The 19686-nt window shown below is 34.8% G+C and overlaps 1 protein-coding gene across 1 annotated transcript in view; it reads right to left on the minus strand.

Moving 5' to 3' along the window:
- LOC113515529 (mannosyl-oligosaccharide alpha-1,2-mannosidase IA) overlaps positions 1-19686 on the minus strand; it is a 94060-nt gene that overhangs the window by 21700 nt on the left and 52674 nt on the right. Inside the window, exons 2-3 of the mRNA XM_026899776.3 lie at positions 5047-5265; positions 3574-3753 (exon numbers count right to left, since the gene is read on the minus strand). Coding sequence (XP_026755577.2) covers positions 3574-3753; positions 5047-5265 — 399 coding nt within the window. The remainder of the gene's footprint in view (positions 1-3573; positions 3754-5046; positions 5266-19686) is intronic.

Raw genomic sequence — 19686 nt, forward strand, 5'->3', positions numbered from 1 at the left:
CTTGAACAACTTGCTAATAAACTTAAATAAATAAATAAACTTCAAATACGCGCAAATAGAGAGTTCTGAAGTTCTTCGGGTACATTGTCAGATGAAATCCAAACAGTCTGGAAAGGATAATTTCAGGCGGCTGTGTGGAGGGAAAGAGGAGTTTAGGTCGAGCATAACAAGATATATCAACGGACAACTGAAGCTAACTTGCAAGAATTCATTCACAAAGCACAAAATCGTGCGGACTGGCAAAACGTGATACAGGCTGCACGTCATAATCATGTTCCTCAGTTATGAAGCTATGAAGAAGAATCAAGTAACATAATAACCAAATATAAAAAGAATTATCAACAGTTCAGAATGTAATAGCGTAACATAGCCATAATAAATACAGACAAATCGAGAATGAGAACCACCACCCAAGTTGCTTAAAAATAGTTACAATTACGAGTATTATCTGTAAATATTACGACACAGTATGAACACGATGAATTTGTTTTAAACGATTACAAAGAAAACGTATACAATTAATTTCATTAATACACGTTAAGTTTATCAGTTTTGACCCTGGTGTTACATGTCGGAATGATTAGAATGACACAAATTATCTTGTGCTAACCTTGAACAATTACTGACTTAATTCATATTTACACTGTTTTTTTGCCCGCGACATCGTTCACAAGATCGGGATGTATTTGTTGCCCAGATGAAAAGTAATCTCTTATATATCTCATATGGCTTTTTTCTAGTTTAAATACTACACCAAATTGTATGAAGATTGGTTGAGCCGCTAATATATCAAGAAATAACAAATAAACAAATTCACTTCCACATTTGTAAAATTGTTAGTAAGGATTATCTGTAAGTACAATATGTGAAGAGTAATGGAACTTCCTCCGAGTTGACTTGTTAAGGTGGCGGTTTGGTTTTAGTTCAGTGTTAGGTTCATATTAAATTTATGATCACTGAAGCCGCTCTTTTTCTTTGCGTAGCACATATTGCTTGCTGCGAAGCAAAATTTACTTTTAGTCCTGTGATTCCACGTTCTAAATTCGAATATTTTCAATATAATTTATTTACAAAATATCTCGTTGTATATCGGTGTTTGGGTTCACCATTAAAGAGATTGCTTTTGAAGAAGCAATGTGTGCTTGTGCGTTAAAATTGGACAAAGCACTAATATATATTCGTTCGCTACCAAATTCATGACATAGCAACACGTAATGGCGATGTGTGATGTCTTGTAGCTTGTCTTTGTCTTGAAGCTTGTAAGAAGCCTTTATTAGGGGCCTGTCTTACTTTGTTGATGGCTCTAGAGTCAGATATGCATTTTCGTCAAACATATTTTTTGAAGCATGAAATTACCTTATATATTTTTCGTTCGCACCCTTATTGATATCGTCTATGATGAATCAGCTTGTCAGTTACAGGAATATGCCACACATACATAGGGATTTCACTAGTGATCTATCGACTAACACGGTATGGGGTAAGCCCGGAGTATTCCACTTTGAGCACGTGTTTGAACATCTATGGTTTGAGCACTGTTGATTTATTTATTTTTTAGAATTAATTTTACTTAGCTTGATTACGCAACAAGCTTTATATGTGTATGTAGAATATGAAAAGTTAAATTTTACTGTTCTTTACTGTATTTTAAACGGAATGATAAAAATACATTTATGATAGTATTAATATGTACAATGAGGAAAAAGTATTTTTTAATAATTCCACACTAGCTGCCAGAAGTTAACATGTTTAAACGAACAAACTTCCGCTTCATAATATAAGCATAGATTGAACATCAAACCAATCAACAATGACAAAAAAAATACTTTAGGTGCTCAAAAAATAGGTAACCAAAAAGGAATGTTTCCAATCTCGTAACAATCTCAGTTCACGGGGAGGAAAGGGATTGTTAGTAATGGAGACTGAGAATCCCATTGTTAGCAATATACCCAACCAGGTCGACCTCCTCGCGGTTCCCCCTAGAAACTATCATAGTTAATTCCTGATGAATTCATCCTGATGGGCTAACTGACCTGTTTTCATTCTCATCTATCACCCTTCACTGGTGCTCCGCTAGCGTATTCCGTTAGCGTAGGCGGGGTTACCATACCATTTTCACCCATCAAAAAAAAAATCTTAACTCACGCTTGCCTTGTTTGTTCACATTATCTACGGCATGTTACCATAGCGGATAATTTGCTTACAAACTGTTGTAGGGTTCTATTAGTCTTAATTACCGACTGAGACGTTCATAAATCATCGTGCATCGATTAATAAGTTAAGTGTTACAAGTAATAGTTATACTACAATTATATCTAACAGTTTTAATTTTATCTTAATAGCAAGCATAGCCATGTTGCAATTACAAAATAGGAATAATAGTGATTAGTACTTCAGAAAGGAGGACGTGTTCAATTCGACTGTTTTTTTTGTGTACATCACGATCCTCATCGTGTCAGCATTTAACTGTCCACTGCTGAACTTAAGCCTCTCCTTGAGGGGTTCTGTCAGTAGTTGCCACGCTTGGCAGGCGGATTGGCAACCGCAATTAGGCTTTGGAGATGTTTTAAGAGGGACGGTGTTGCCCATCCCACGTCCTCCTTTAGTCGCCTTTTACGACACCCACGGGAAAAGAAGGGGTGGGTTATTCTATGCTGGGGCCACACGGCAACATTTGTGTACATATTATACGATAACAATATTTTTATGATCCGATTTTGATGATTATTTTCGAATCCGATACTGTTCAATCATGTATATTCCACATTTATCTTGGCCCTATTGATGGAAATCTTAATTCGAATGGAAATGGCAAAGCCGACGACCGACACGATGCAACTTTCACCGAGTCGGTTTGTTTACCATTTTATGCTTGTTAGCTTGTTCATGTACTTGAACAAATTTACGGAGATAATACCAGGAGCATTATGCGCTTATTGCAGATTTTGAAGAATTGGTGAAAATGAAAAAGAATTTTGGTAATGTTTAAAAAATACTCGTGAAATTACTAGATGTTCATGCCATCACACGTGATATATCATGAGTCACAGTATCGTGATGAGATTAATACTAAGGAAAGATAATATGCGTGTTGTAGACGTTCTTGATGTTGATGATGATAAGAAGCCCATAGGCTTAGGTAACAAATAATAAAAAGCTCACAATGCCCTTTAGTTGGATTTTTTGGTTCAGACTAAAGCATTGAATAATGCTTTAGACTGAATCAAAGCATGCATCGCGTAAAATTTCTCATTCACGAGTATGACGGGCGAAACAGTTAACAGACTCACCTATCATACATAAATGTCATATAAATATCATACGTAAATGGGTGTTAAATGTATTAATGTTGCTTAAATCTAAAATTCCAACTTTGTGTGTATACCATCTTTAAAATCTGAAACTTGTATATTTGCTTTCATTTGAAAAGAGCAACAGTAGGTTTTTTGGCTATTTTAGAAAGAAACATCATTTCAAACTACTCGTTTCTGTTCTATTAGGTACATAACGTTTTCTATAGGAGAATGGACAATTGTAGCTTAAAAAATACATACAGCAAGTAGCCTGATTTACCTTGGTGGATGGATTGATGAGGGCGAAGGGTAGTCCCGTGGGCGTATCAAAGGCAGGTAACAGTGCATCCGCCACTTCAGCCGCCTTGTCCCGGAACACTGTGTCGCCCGTGAACGCGTAGCAAGTTAGTAGTCCACCCACGAACCGAATTGTGGTCTCGAATACTGACAATTCGGAATCCTAAACAACAGAATAATTGCATTGCTTTTATTTATTGACTATTGCTCCGCCCCGGCTTCCCACGGGTAGATAGAAAATAATATATAGCCTATGTTACTCGCCAATAATGTAGGTTAATATGGACGCAAGAATTTTTATAATCGGTTAAATAGTTTTTCATTTTATCCATTATAAAAACAAATGAACAAAAAATCAAATTATTGCTCTTTATAATATTATTTGTAGACATTTTTTAAGTTACATATTGACAATATTTAATTACATAAGTCGATGCTTCAATTCATTTGCCAATGGCAATACTCGTATTATTGAGTAGGGTCATTCATTAAATGGGTGATTTATGCCGGTCATTCGGTGAATTTATGAGATACTCATTCCGTTTTAAATTTGATGCGTTTAAAATTAATTTCCTATCTATTTAAAACCGCCTTTGGTCTTTGTAAACCATTCTAGGCTTGAAGAGGACATTTTTTAATTGTGCGCCACTTACAACTTCAACTATCGACATCGAATAAAAATCAGGTAATATTTATTAAGTTAATTAATAATTTGATTATTTCTTGTCATTTGAAATCCTAGAAATGGATTTTCTGTCACTGACTTCTAAGTCAGAAAGTCTTGTAGGATTAAAGAGAGATAGATGGATTACATAAAAGAAATGCACGAACAAAAATATATTCGTGTATGATAGCTATTATGAATTAAAAGAAAAATGAAAAGATCTTAATAATGGAACAAAGGTAAACCGATGACGAACTAGAAATTATACCACCCGTTCCACTGAAAACTGGTTTTGGGAAATTCCCATGGATGTCAATGACAGCCCTATCTACAATCAACAGTTGTTAACGGCTACGTTAAGTCGACGTTAAACTGTCATTTATTTGACAGTTGCGTTCACAACTGAAAATGGTAGCGCTTATTATTAAAGGAATAGAAATAGGTCACAGCAAATGTTAACTGATAAGTACTTAATTGCTGTTAGGGGAACATATTTGATGTAAATCATTTGGTAGGTACTCGCCAATTTAGATTAGGTCAAAATTGTGCATCAGTCCTTCCTTTTACAAATGAACCCAGGTGTCAAGAATATGGCCTGGGATAGAACCAATTGTAGCACAATAATCAATGTATGCCAATGCCCTGACAAGAGGAAATTTATAAATTGCGAAGAACAGAATGCAACAGTAAGAGAGAAATGGTGGCATGCTGTAAAGTATGCTACAATGGTACAATCTTCTCAATAACGACCACGATCGTCTTGTCAAAAATTTAACGACTAATTAGACTTACCATTTCGTTGAAATGTAAATTCTCTGCAATCCAGTCTCGCCCCTCCCGGAACTCATCCATGAGTCCCATGAGGTAGAGTGTGTCAAGACCGTCAACAATGGTGGCACCAAGGTCTCCGGCGCCGAACACGCTGGACAAGTGCGCGCGTTTCGACATCGGCTTCAGTTCATTCTTGCCCCACGCATACAGTTTGTAGTTGTTCCACGCGTGTCGCATCATCTGTGAAATAAAAGGAAAATATTAAAAAGTGAAACAAGAAGTTTACGGTAGGTATATCTTAGAAAACGTAAGGCGCGATTACGATATATACTTTAAGTTCAGATTATCATTGCACGATCATGAATCAACAAATCACAAATAAATTTTCATCAGATTACATTAAGACATATTTAATATAGGATGGATTATATTGATCTATGTATTTATACACAACTTCGGATTGATTCGCGTGACGAGTTGGTTATCTAAGTCATGTATTCGCTAGTCGTAAAATTTTGTATGAAATAATTAACATAAACATAAATATTGGATTATATTGAGTCCTACAGTGTTACCAATAGAATATATCATTTGTAACATGCTTTCAGTTTAGGTGAACAAATATTTTTATAAGCAGCGACCACATCTCAGCTCGGCGCCTTTTAAAGGAGCGTCCACAAAGCTCTCGCCCTGAGAGCAAGTTTTAATCTTGGCCGGTCCGCACCGAGTGCGGAGACGGGCCACTAATGAAAGGATATCGGACTTTCGTTGAGGCCATTAATTATTATTAGGTCTCGGTAACTTTGCAAGAAAATCGCCAATGACTTGGAAAAACTGGAGACTTTGCCAATTACAGTTTAAATAGACCGAGAAAATGTGAGAATTTACATTTGTAAGAGCCGCTTGCAAAGCGAGGCCGCAAATCTGGAATGTGCGCTATAGATTTACTTTGTGCAATTAAAGTGTAGTACCGTCTCCTGTAACGAGTCAATGTTTCTATTCACCATCGGTCGCTTAATTTAGAAAGCAACAAAATGTAGGTACCAGCTTATATCTATTATTAGAAAAATTCGTGGTAGATATTTCAAATAATAAGTTATTTTAACCTTAACATATTTTAACTTTAACCTTAACAATTTGTCGCCTCCTCTGAAATGGGTCGTTCATCTGTTCCAGCGGTGCGTTTACAAGTACAACATTTTCTTGCGTAGTCTCGTCGATGTCTCTTGCGACCCGTGTGCGTGATATATGAGCACCGATAGGTTCTGCACTTAAGTCAGAGATACGTGACAATAAGAACACCATAAGCCCACACGTCACGGCCGCAGTCACAAAACGCAAAAGCAAACGCATTTTCAATTATACTATATCACTGAAATATATTTGCTATCAGTCAAAATTATGTGTTCCTGATAAACATAAACCGATAATAATTAGATTTATGAAAAATTTGGTGTTATTATCGAATTATTAGCACAAAGTTATTTTATAAATAGAAGATATACAATAAAATTGAACTAGATACTATATAAAGAAGAAACTGAGCACTTTACGCGTATTTGTACGCCGTAAAGCGGTATACAACATGAACTGTACGATTACAGAAACGGCCCGCGGTATCAAACGTCACATATCACGCTTGATTACGATACCACAGGGTCACGCTTAACGCTTGTTTTTTAATATTAGATTATATTAATGAATTGCATTAAAATAAAATTAAACCAACATTGCCAGGTGCATTTTTTATATTTACCCAAATTTCAAATATTTTTTCTGTTTAAACGATTTCCTTTACTTTACCATTCACAAAGTTGTGTCAGATTTCCCTACATTTTACCATGTAATCACTACGCGAAGGACGAATAAAAAGGGCGTTCCTTACACTGACTTCTTTACTTCATGTTACTGCCTTCATACGTGTATTCTATGAATCTACATATTACTATATATTGTATACAAATACCAAAACTGTCAAACTGCATTATCAAATATTCTCTACACTCATTTCATTTTTCTCTAAATATTTTGCAAACACAAATATTATTCAAAATTGGAGGAAAAATATCCAACCCGGCAATGTTTAACTAAACAGTAATAGTAATTCGGTGTATCACAGTAATTTTAAAATAAAATAATAATATAAATAATTCGATAATATTAGCGATAATATTAATAAGTCTCGTGTAAGACGACGAAACGTTTACTGTGATTGAACCAATGATACCGTTGCTTCTTAACAGCGTCTTCTTGGGATCGCTACTGGCAGTAAGAATGCTAATGCCATATGCATTGTTATTGCAACACATTCCAGTTTAATTTACAAACAATTATTAATCATATCATAAATAATAAAAATTATTTGAAAGTGATTTCACTGAGAAATATGGTGATACATTCATGTAACAGAAAATAAAAGAACCATCTCATTTATAAACCGTCAAAAGTCCGATAAATCTATTTTTAGCTGTTGAAACGTTTCGTCTCTTTATTTCGTTTTTCCTTGATTTAAAAGAAAGTGACATAACATTATGAAACAGGTAAAATATTAAGGAAGTATTGTCTTTTTTTTATAAATAAATTACCTATCATGGCTTTTCTTGCAGAGAAGTCAATTCGAACAATTAATTCTTTTGCATAGACGATCATAATTTGTCACATGAGGAGCCTCTGTGAGTTATACTTTTTATATAGCTCTGACGATTTCTCGATTAGTCATAGTAGTAGCAAGTAAAAAAAAGAAGAACTATCAGAATTTACCTTTTAAATGTTTACATATACCTACACAAAAACTATATTCCAACTAAGAACTTTTAAACTCAAAATATTTGCGAATTGTGAACCATAATTTTATAGACGGCCACAACACTGAGTTGCTTTCTTATAAAATATACATAGTTATATACTGTAAGTTTGTTTAAAAAGTTTTTCGTAAAAAAGCTTTACATATTCCCTTACATATATAGCCTCTCGCCCTGTCCATTTTATCCTATCAATTTTAGAAACATTACGTTTGTCTTGTATTATATTATATCTGTAACGTAAATAAAGTTATGTTGTAATGTAATAAAATAACAGTAAAATATTTAAAAGAATAAATAATTATTTAGATTTGTAAGTGCGAAAAACTAGTAGCGTTAGAGCGAATTGAAATGTTTAATATTTTCCTTCGATATCTGACAGTACCTACCTACTTGAAGATAATTTATAATCTTTAAATTGGATGTTTCATGTAAATAATTGTATTATTTTGATTGTTTTGAGTAACGTTTATTTTATTAACTTGAATGTTATTTAGTATAGTGTGTCAAGGTTTGAACAGTTTTCTGGATCGGTCTCCATATCTATTTGTCATATGTTGAATTGTCAGTAAATATTGATACATTAAAATTTTCGCACGTAATGCATGTTTATTTATGAGTGTGTGCGACATGACAGGAGTAGAATAAGTACAGTACAGTTTAGTTATTAGGGTTCCGTAGTTGGAAACGAAGACTAAAAACTTACGATACATTTCGGTACTTGACGTTACGAAGATTAGGTACGTTTTTCAGTAATTATAAGATCTTTTTTATGGAAAAATAAACAAAAAATAAAACAATTTATTTATATATTTTAACAAAAAAATAATACAAAAGTATACAAAAACAACAAGCAATGTAATAACATGTGGCTGCTCCACAAATGCATTTATAATTCATGTTTGACACTTTGCTGTGGGGCTCTTAGAGCCGACCTACATTTCGTACAATTTTTGTTTAAAGATTTTATTTTCATTATAATCATTTGGCTATATTTGCCTATAAGGCCAAAAATATTTTTGTACAGAATTATTTCTATTAATAGTAAATTATAGGAAAACATTAAAGTACTGGACTGTTCCGCGTCTTCGAAGATAATTTCGAAGAAATTAAATACGTTCTTCTTATGCAAATTATAATATTATACAAGGCCGGTGGTATGCGAATTCGATTCGCGTTTGGCAGAGTTTTTCTAATAAGCTACCGACGTCGGTATTGTTCCAATGATGAGCACGCATATACAGGCATACTGAATTCGAACGCAAGTATTGTTTTTGTGTTTATATTAAAATTTCTTGACTGTGATGCCACGTGCCTGAATATTAAATTCAGGATACTCATTAAAATTCCAACAATATATATTACGAGGCTTTTGTACTAAAATATATTATATGCAATTATTTTTCATACCGATATTAGAAAATGAAGAAAAATTATAGACATTTTGTCTGAAACGCGGGAGACAACGAAGGATAACGGAGAAATTAATTATATCAAATACGTCTTGTGTCAGCGAAATAAGGAGTGATGAGCGTGATAAAAGATTCATTAAATTTTCATTATTATTTCAAATCGACGGTCCAATATCGCTCGAATTATGAAAGGTAAAAGGTAAAGCTTGGCTAAAGGATTTTTTGATGAAGCAGAAAATGGAATATTTAATTTGTAAATTATCAACTGTATTCTTGAAAATAGAAGACTTACGATTTGCTAGCTGTCCCTTGGAAATTCTAATTCGATGCTTCTTATAGGCTAGCATAGATGTCAGTCAGAACAAGTTTTTATATGTATAGATAGGTAAGATTATGATAATAGTGGTAAATTTTGAAATTTATTTAGCAATTGATCCTCCTTCATAGAAAATTATTACACAAGGGCAGAGATAAAACATTACTTGGGATAGTGCTTCAAAGTCGTAACTTCGTAAACTTTAAATTTCATGACAATACTGTCAAAATATCTAGAACTCCATGTTATATACCATACCTATTATATTCCTTACCAGAATTTAAGAGTCAACTTTTACTGCACTGTTCAGTATTTGTAAGTAAATTATTTAATCAATGCAATGTGAAAAGATTTTCCTGTCTTCGGGTACTCCAATTCCGAGGTGCCGTAATATAAAACGACACCTGGGGTCTTATATATTGAGTTTGCGAGGACCTTATTTTAACTCCGTCTTGCACTTTTTCGTTTGCTTTTATCGTATACTACTAGGTCAAATAAAATCTTTTATTTCCTGTTTTTAAACCGTGAAAATTTAGATTTAGTTAAAAAATATATTGTTTTTAAGCGTGACAAAATAATACGGACTAATTCGAGAGTAAACACTAAAAATTGAAAAAAGAATAATAAAATCAGTTCAGAATTGGTGAAATATCAGACAAAAAATCGTCAAATTGAGAGCGTCCTTTTTATGGATTTAATATTTTAACAAATTAAATATTTGTAAAATGTCACGTGCTTATTTATTTATTTAAAACTTTATTGGCCACTACATGATGTAGAAGACGGACTTAATGCTGAATAGCATTATTTTCCAATTAAGCTGAGGGAAAAGAAGAAAATTTTATTGAAAGAATTCAGTAAAAGTTGATAGTTTATAGTTGATAGTTTACTCTTATAAAACATAAATCTAAATTGAATGTAAATTTTCGTTTCATCTTACTGAATATACCTTCAACCGACTTAAATATGAGGTGATTGTCAATTCGGCTGGTGATTTTTTTGTATAAGTTACAATATAACTTCGCAAATTTAGAACTTATTTTGGCTATTTAAAAAATTTATTATCAAGTTGATCCCATATTAATTTTATTAAGATTGAAGTCAGTTTTTAGGAACAACGTTGTAAATTAACATAATAAATAAATAAATCGAGCTTATTATAAAACGATAATAAACTGTAATATTAAATTTATTGCCGTATAAAACTTGTTAGAGTTATTTAAATGACATTCTCATAATTATACAGTTCTATAGACTGGTTATTGTTGGTTTGATATCTCAGTTAAATCCAGGGTAATTTGGGAAGATTTGCTTTTTCGGTTTGCAGCTGAAGTAATATCACGTCGTTCGTAGATAGTTGATGATACGAGTAATAAGGCACCCCGATCATTGAGCGACTCAAAAGCAATTAGTCGGCGACTGCCTTCGAGATTTAGTTTAATATTTGCAGACTTAAAAGGCATTGTCATAAGAATAATTCTTATTCTTATGGAATAATTCTATACTATGCTACGTTAAAATATTATTCACTAACGATTCGGCACGAGTTGATGGAAATTTCGAAAATATATATGCTATATCGTCATAGTCGTAGAATACCGACGGATCTGACGAATATTACATATATAGATCTGTCAGTATTCTACGACTATGACGATATTATTCGCTGATAATGTAGCTCTCTATAGGTGAAAGAATTTTTAAAATGAGTTGAATAGTTTTTTTAATTTAACATTACATACAAACAATCAAATATTTCCTCTTTACTATTAGTATAGATAATAAAGATGTACCTATATACATATGACAAAAAAAAACCGCGTGTTTATATAAGGCTTATATTTGCAATATAAAAACAGGTAGATCTAGCTGTAGTGAATCCACGGGAATCAGCTAGTAAAAATATGTAATACAACACATTTGAATACGTTTTTTTTTATAATTTTGTTGTTGGTCTGTATATTTATTTTCTTGACTGTTGTCTCAAAAGATTCAAACTGCTAATTATAGTGTTTTTTTTTTATTTTATGTAGTACTAGCTATATCTCAAAACAACGCGCGTTTATTAGTATCACTAATTCGCGTGAATCAGTACATAATGTGCTAAGTTAACCTACGTACCAAATTTCATTCAAATCTGTTCAGTAGATTTATTATGAAAGATTAAAAAATATTCGTCCATCCTCACAGTATCACGTTTATTAATAGAAGGATTTCTCGAAAAGAAAAATTAGTTTGTCAAAATTGTCTGGTCGGTATATTAAAATAGACGAAAACTACACGATTAGGTGATTACAAAACTGTAAAAATTACTTGCGTTAGGAAGTTAAAATTTGGTAAGTTTAAACACATTGTTATTATACACCAATATACAGGAATTATTAATGAATATTAAATAAGTATATATTTAATCATCATCATTATGTCAGCCGATAACTGTTCATTGCTGAAAATAAGCCTCCTCCATAAGGGGGGGTGGGGTATTATATTTAATAACTATACCTAATTAATATTTTGTACAAAAAGACTTATTGCTAAACAATCTCTTCCAAACTTTAATAATAACTATTAAATATTCTGGAAGGAACTAAAAAGAATTCGCGGAATTTAGATAAAAACTATAATATTCAAGTCACATTTTATGAGTTAATAAATAATTGTTTGTTTTTTGCTTGAATATACATTTTCAGTAGTAGGTTTACGACGTTTATGTTCACTTTGATGTATGATTAATGTTTTGTTGAGAGAGACATAACATACACACTTTTAAAATTATCATTCAGAAATAATCTCTGTAAATTATTTCATTTTGGTGACACAGATACTACAAACTTTGCGGTGTTCGAGTCATAAAACTACGTACCTAAAGTTCTAAATTATAAAGCACTCTCCAATATGTGACAAGACTTTCATAATTAAAAGTGGCAATGTCTACGAATCGGGTGAATAATAATCATTATTTTATCTTCAGATTTAAAGAAAACAACTTAGTAAAGAAGCGTGACTGATAAACTGGTCGCTTCCGAATCGCCCAACGTGTGTTACATTATTACACAGCATTGCAAAGTGAGCAATATGTGCCGACACCACCGTCGCGGGAACTAATCTCGACGGGCGGTAATTAAGTGGTAGCCGAGTGCACTACGGACCTACGTAAATCTGGCCTCCTCAGATTTACTGTTATGGCGCACACAGCGGCCATAAGATTGTTTTCTCCACACATCTTCACTTGACTTATCGCTCGTGTGGTCGGACAAACGATCACTTAAAGTACCGCCTGAGCCGCAGCTAAATCTTTGCCAGCTAACCCAATACCGAAGTTGCATATATCTCTCTTGTTTATTATAATAGTGTTAAGTATGTAATAGCAACAGTGTGTGAAAATAAATGGCACCAAATGCGTAATAAAAGATTTAAATACTTCTTTGAAGAATGAACATAAATTTAATATGTAATGCAAATATTTGAACTTAAACGCTTCATTAACACTTAAACACATGTGCGAAATATGAGCTCAATGGCAATACGAAGTAGGAAAGTATAAATGTTCATTTTATATATGACCTAGGTCCCAGGTATTCGAAAATTTAGGATATGCCAAATTAATATAAAATTAAAACCGGTACCTATAGTTATTTGTTACAGAATCCTATTAACATCAGATCATAAAACAACGTATCCAGGATAAACAAATCATGATTTTAGCGTCATAATATAAACAAATCAACGTCTCCGTTCAATTTGTCTTGTAGAAATTCACAGAGAGTATTGGATAGATGCTCGAGTATTTATCGTCCTCTATGCCATATACTAGTCAGGCGAACTAGCCAGTGTCAAATTGATGCACTGTCATTGATCGATTGTTAGTCAGCCCTAAACAATTATCGTCTCAAAATTCATGACTCTGAGCATAGAATACGGGTCCTAATAAAAGTATGTCTTATTTAACATACTCATTTTGATCATAGGAAATCTGATCGTACAAGACATGAACTAGCAATACGTAAAATAAAAATTTACAAAAGGAAGTATACAAAAACGTAATGCAGGGAATAAAGACATCGATTAAGTGTAAGACGACGGTACTTTTCTCTATCTCGTCAGCTCGATAGGGTTGCCGCTGTAGCGTTTTACAAATGGGAAAATTATTCAAAGTTTAACGAATCGATTACTTGGAAATACTTTGGCCCGGTTAATTTATGAACGATGACACTTTGAATACTTTTTCATGCTAATTTGTAAAAGTAGGTATTGGTTGGATTTCAGACTTTGAAAGTAATTATTCTATCAAAATAAATTGAAGTTCAAAGCCATCGATAAATAATAAGAACTCTAATTTGCAGACTGTCCAACCCTACAAACGTACAGTGATCAGAGTTCACTCACAGCATCCAAGTAAGTGACTTCACGACATCATGATAAGACAGTATAACTGAATACTCCGGGCACTGTTTGAGATTTTCACTAATGGAAAATCTGCATAATGGGCCGCTCCCTTCTCGATTCGATTTGTTCGAAACACGTTATCCGCGGTCCGTGCTCGCAATGTTACCGTGCCCTTTAAAGCTTCGCTATTTTCTTGTCGAAACACGGCGGTTTTTGTCGATCTCCATTGCAAAGTAGGCTGCTTTGTGACTTCACTCATTTGTAGGATATAATGATCAATTGATTCCTGTCCTACCGCAAAACATAAGATCCTTTGTCAAATTCGTAGAAGTATTTTTTGCATTTTAATTTTAAACTGATATAGATTTATGTAGCTTGTTTGTATACGTAAATATTGTTTTGTTCAATCCAAGTCTGAACAATGGTACGAGACTAAAATATTAAAAATTATGACAGAGCGAAAGCAATTAATTAATGTAAATATAAAGCTCGACCTAAAAAAATCCGTTGCAAGGGATTCATGAAAAATTTGGGTTTGTGTAAAACGTTTATGAATGGAACAATGCAGATCCGTTTTTACAAATTCGTGAGTTGAGCGTAGTAGAGGGCGAAATGGAAAAAGTATTTTTGATAGAGGATAATCTGCCCAACATTTATCATTATCATGTCGCCGTCATGGCAGGTCGCCGCACCTTTACTCTGCTTACTAAATCGAAAAATTTGCCAGCTATGATATGAACACAATATAAATTCATGTCCTTAGTACAAGTTTTCAGTACACGAATATCTAAATCAAATGTAGCATTTATATTACACTAGTTATAGATTTTGCTCATTAAAGGACTTATCCCTCATGAATGTCAGTTCAGTTTGTACAGATGCAGACAATGCGGGAAAATAGGAAAAGATAAATGAGCTCGATTTGTAAGTACGTAAAGGAACAATAAAATAATACGGGGGAAATATTTTAGGCGCGTAGAAAAAGAAAATGTGACTCGAGGGCATTTATGTTGTAGGTGAGTAGTTAACGTGTGAGCCGGCAGGTGTGGGTTGCGAGAGAAATATTTTCACACTTTTTTTTTTTTTTTTTTTTACAACACAGGGGGCAAACGAGCATGCGGCTCACCTGATGGTAAGTGACTACCGCCGCCCATGATCACCCACAACACCAGCGGCATTGCAGGTGTGCTGCCGGCCTTTTAAAAAGGAATATACTCTTTTCTTGAAGGTTATGTTGTCGTATCGGTTCGGAAATACTGCTGCTGGAAGTTGATTCCAAAGAATGGTTGTGCGTGGAAGAAAGTGCCTTGAAAAACGCACGGTGGAAGACCGCCACTCGTCCAGATGATTGGGATGAAACTTTAGTTTGTGGCGGGTTGTACGGTGGTGAAAATCAGCAGCAGGTATCAATCCGAACAATTCCTCAGAACACTCCCATGATTTCGGTAGAAGATGCACAGAGACGCAACATCTCTGCGCAGTTTCAATGGGTCAAGTCGGACAGTAAGGCGTTGACTATCGATAATTCGAGCCGCCCGACTTTGAATGCGGTCTAACGGAAGGAGTTGGTACTGTGGCGCTCCTGCCCACAGGTGAGAACAGTATTCCTGATGCGAGACTTGGGCTTTATATAATTTCAGGCGGTGTTCTGGCATGAAATATCGTCTCACCCTATTGAGCACTCCTAATTTTTTTAGAAGCTATCTTAGCCTTCTCCTCCAGATGACCGCAAAACTGGACGTCGCAAGATATATCAACGCCCAGAATTCCTAGACTTGACTTTTTATCAAGGGAAGTGCCCTGAAAGTGAGGAAACGACAAACGGCGTCTTTTTTGCGGTAAACGCGCAGACTTGTGTCTTTTTGGTGTTAAATTGGACAAGATTTTGTTCACCCCAGATCGAAACTTGATGGAGTGAAGTTTCGATTTCAGACACAAGTCTAACTCAATGTGCCCGCGAGATCTTTGCATGACCGGTATATAATGTATCTCCTGTACTGTCGTCCGCATAGCAATGAATATTACTTATCTGTAACATATCATTGATATGCAGAAGAAACAGAGTCGGAGATAGGACACAGCCTTGCGGGACACCAGCATTCAAAGGTTTTAAATCAGAGCATGCACCGTCGACTACGACCTTAATGCTACGTTCCTTGAGAAAACTGGCGACCCAAATGCACAGTCTCGCAGGCAACCCAAATGAAGGTAGCTTTGAAAGCAGCGTTCTATGCCACACCCGATCAAAGGCATTCGCAATATCCAGACTAACTGCTAAGGCCTCTTTACTCTCGATTGCCACTGCCCATCGGTGTGTTAAGTAATCGAAAAGATCACCGGCCGAACGTCCCTGTCGAAAGCCGTACTGGCGATCATAGATCAGCCGGTGCTCTTCTAGGTACCGGAGCAGTTGACGGTTAATGATGGATTCCATAATCGAGAATAAGGAAGTGATAGCTATGGGCCTATAGTTAGCTGGATCTGAGCGATCTCCCTTTTTAGGGATCGGATGCACCAGAGCAGTCTTCCAAAACTTTGGGACTATGCCCGATGAGTAGCTAAGCCGAAAAAGACGAGTAAGAACCGGAGCCAACTCTGGTGCGCACGTCCTAAGCACAATTGGAGGAATACCATCGGGCCCACTCGACTTATTGATTTCGAGGGAGAAAAGTGCTCTACGCACTGAGCTATGCGTGAATTTAATGTCAGGCATAGAGCTCCTACAACACGTGATGGTCGGTGGTGGTTTCTCCCCGTCATCCAAAGTTTGACGCAAAGATGGATCCAAGAAGATCGGCCTTTTCTTTAGCGTTCTGGGCCAACGAGTCATCCTCCCTGCGCAAAGGTGGAAAAGATGACTTACAGAAATTCCCTTGTGCAGCTTTGGCAAGAGACCAGAAAGAAGACTTGTGTACTGTGACTGTCGACTGTAGGCTCCTGGCGTCGCGCTTCGACAACCTACAAAAAGGTCACTAGAAAATTTCTGACGAAACAAGCGCACCTTAATCCATTCGAAGATAAATCGGTAGCGTCGGAGCAGTTCATCAATATTTGTCGGAATTTAATCAATATAGGGTGAATGATGATACAAAAAAGCAAAAGGGATAAATGTATGCGTATGTTTTATAACAGCGACATTTTATGAATACAAAACTTTTGCAGTATCATCAGGTTTTATTCATTATATAATTAAATTGAGTTCCACAAAAAAACCGACTTCAATTGTGACAAAACCAGTTAGATACTTATTTTAAATTAAAAACTGCTAAATTGATTTTGATAAAATTTCTATGGGATTAATTTGTAAGCCTTTCAGATATAAAAATAATTCTCCATATCGGTTTATAATTGACGGAGTAATCAGATGACAAACATATTAAAAAATACAATCCAATTGAAAAACCTCCTTTTTGAAGTGGGTTGAAAAGAATACATAATAAATGACGTAATATTTCTAGTTTTATCCCTTTGCCGGGCAGTGCAGTTTGTACTTCTTGACAATTCAGGATGAAAGTTGGCACAAATATTATAGTTCAGTACAAATTTAAACTGAATCCGCAGATGTCCCAGATGGGGCAGTAAAGTCTGTTTAATAAAGTCACGCTTATAATAAAATGTGGTTTCGAGTTTCTAAAATATGAAATCATAAAAAAAGTAACGTTGGATTTGGAGTAACTTCACATTAAGTCAAATGAAACATCATCATTATTTATTCTGTACGAATCCCAACTGAGAAAACTTATTTTGCATTCTGGATTACACGTACCCTATTTTCTAAAAAGAATGCCAGCGCTTTCAATGTTCCCGGGTATTTTTTCACTTAATTTGCTTTCTAAGAATTAGCATTAATCTTTTATGCATTTACAGGGATTTGGAGATTATCAGACTTTATTTACGCTTTGTAATGTGATGAATGATTCATGGTAACTGAAGCTGTCGGATATAATTGATAGTCACTAAATGAATGAATGTGCAGTGCGAATACATTGTAACATTTTATGTATCCTGTATTAGTGACCATTGCAAACAATTGTTATAGTATCGACCAGCGCGTAGCAGCGGGCAACTGCTATGTCCGCAACTCCGCACCCGGCATTGTTGGTTGTGTTCATTTGAATTTATAAATGGTTGCATGCAAACGCAGGCAATGAAACGCCTATTCAGAGGTCTGCAATACCGCTCTATTTGTTCAGGATAGCGTAGACGGAAGTTCGTGTAGGCGCGGATCGTGAGTGGTGCCATTTCCGTGTAGGTCGATGTATCTCTGTTCAATAAGTACAGCAAACATTGAATGAAACTAATATAATATTTTATATTACTAAGGTGGCATACGAGCATATGGCTCGACTGATGGTAAATGGTTATCGTCGTCTATGTTTACCTGTAACACCAGGGTTAGCACGTCCGAGTTGCCACCCCTGTTTTATGAAGAACCTTATACTATAGTCTCTAGGAAAATCCCCGCCTAGAAAATAATTTCATTTTGGTACTAGAGTATGAGGATGAATTTTCTACCGATGGCGAGCAGTGCAATGAAAAAAAATTTAAATAATGAGATTTCAGTTAATATGGGATAGAGTAGAGGTGGCCAACCGCTCTATCGCGACTATTAGTCCAATCAATTGTGACAAGACAAAAAATATAATACACTTACACTAATGTAAATAAGTAGTTACTAAGAATGATTTTCAGTTTTGTTTTCCCTCTTAATAAAATATAAAAAACTATAATACTACATAATTGTGTACTGAACTATGTTGTTTCATTTGAGATTTCAAGAAGTATGTAATTGGTAGATGGCCCAGGGTTTCACTAGTAAATAGCTGATCTTGGGTCTAGTCAAGTAGGCCAATGATGCTGAAGAAATCTTTTTCTCTCTTTTAGATAAATTTTATGATTATTATATTACAATTTAAAAATATTTTAGCAAATTTCAAAATGAAGAGAAGTAGCATCAATTTGTCTGTATAACCGATTCTTTAACATTAGCAATCTGAAAAAACATGTTTATAGAACTAATCTGAGGTTGACCGTTAAAAAATGGTAATTTTTGCAGACTTTACGATGAATACAAATGAAAAATCTCGGATAAATATTTGATCACTGGAATAAATAAAGAACTATTACTTCAGTGCATGAGACGGATATGCTTATTGGCATTTCGATGAAGTATCGTTCTAAGTGGCCTATAAAGACCAAATGGGTGGCCAGTTCTTTAAGAAGTACGTTTTTACTGCAACACCTGCAAGTTCCATAAATTACACGTTGTCGGCTTTCCACCCTCGTTTGAGTAATCGGCTATAGGAAAGAGATTAATAAAATAAAATAAAAACAGGGAAAAAAATCCATCCTATAATTTTCAAGTTGATTAGATAAAATATTTCGGGCATAACATTTAAATTTAATATACGGTTGAAATCACATTATTACAAAGAACAAACAGGAGGGGGGAAGGGATTGTTGGTAATGCGGACTATCAGTCCCGTTGCTAGCAATACACCCTATCAGACCGACTTCCATGTGGTCCCCCCTGGAAACTATCGTGCTGAATTCCAGGTGTATTTAACATGGAACTAACTTAAATGGGCTAACTAGCCTGCCTTTTCATCTCATCTATCATCCTCAACTGGTGCTCCGCCAGAGCATACCGATAGTGCAGCCGGGGTTACCATTCCAATATCATTCATTGAAACATCAAACAGGATAATATATACATAGGTTAGATATAATTGTTTGATTATGATTA

The sequence above is a fragment of the Galleria mellonella genome, unplaced genomic scaffold (genome assembly GCF_026898425.1).
Source record: "Galleria mellonella isolate WM207_F2 unplaced genomic scaffold, CSIRO_AGI_GalMel_v1 utg173, whole genome shotgun sequence".
Taxonomy (NCBI): domain Eukaryota; kingdom Metazoa; phylum Arthropoda; class Insecta; order Lepidoptera; family Pyralidae; genus Galleria; species Galleria mellonella.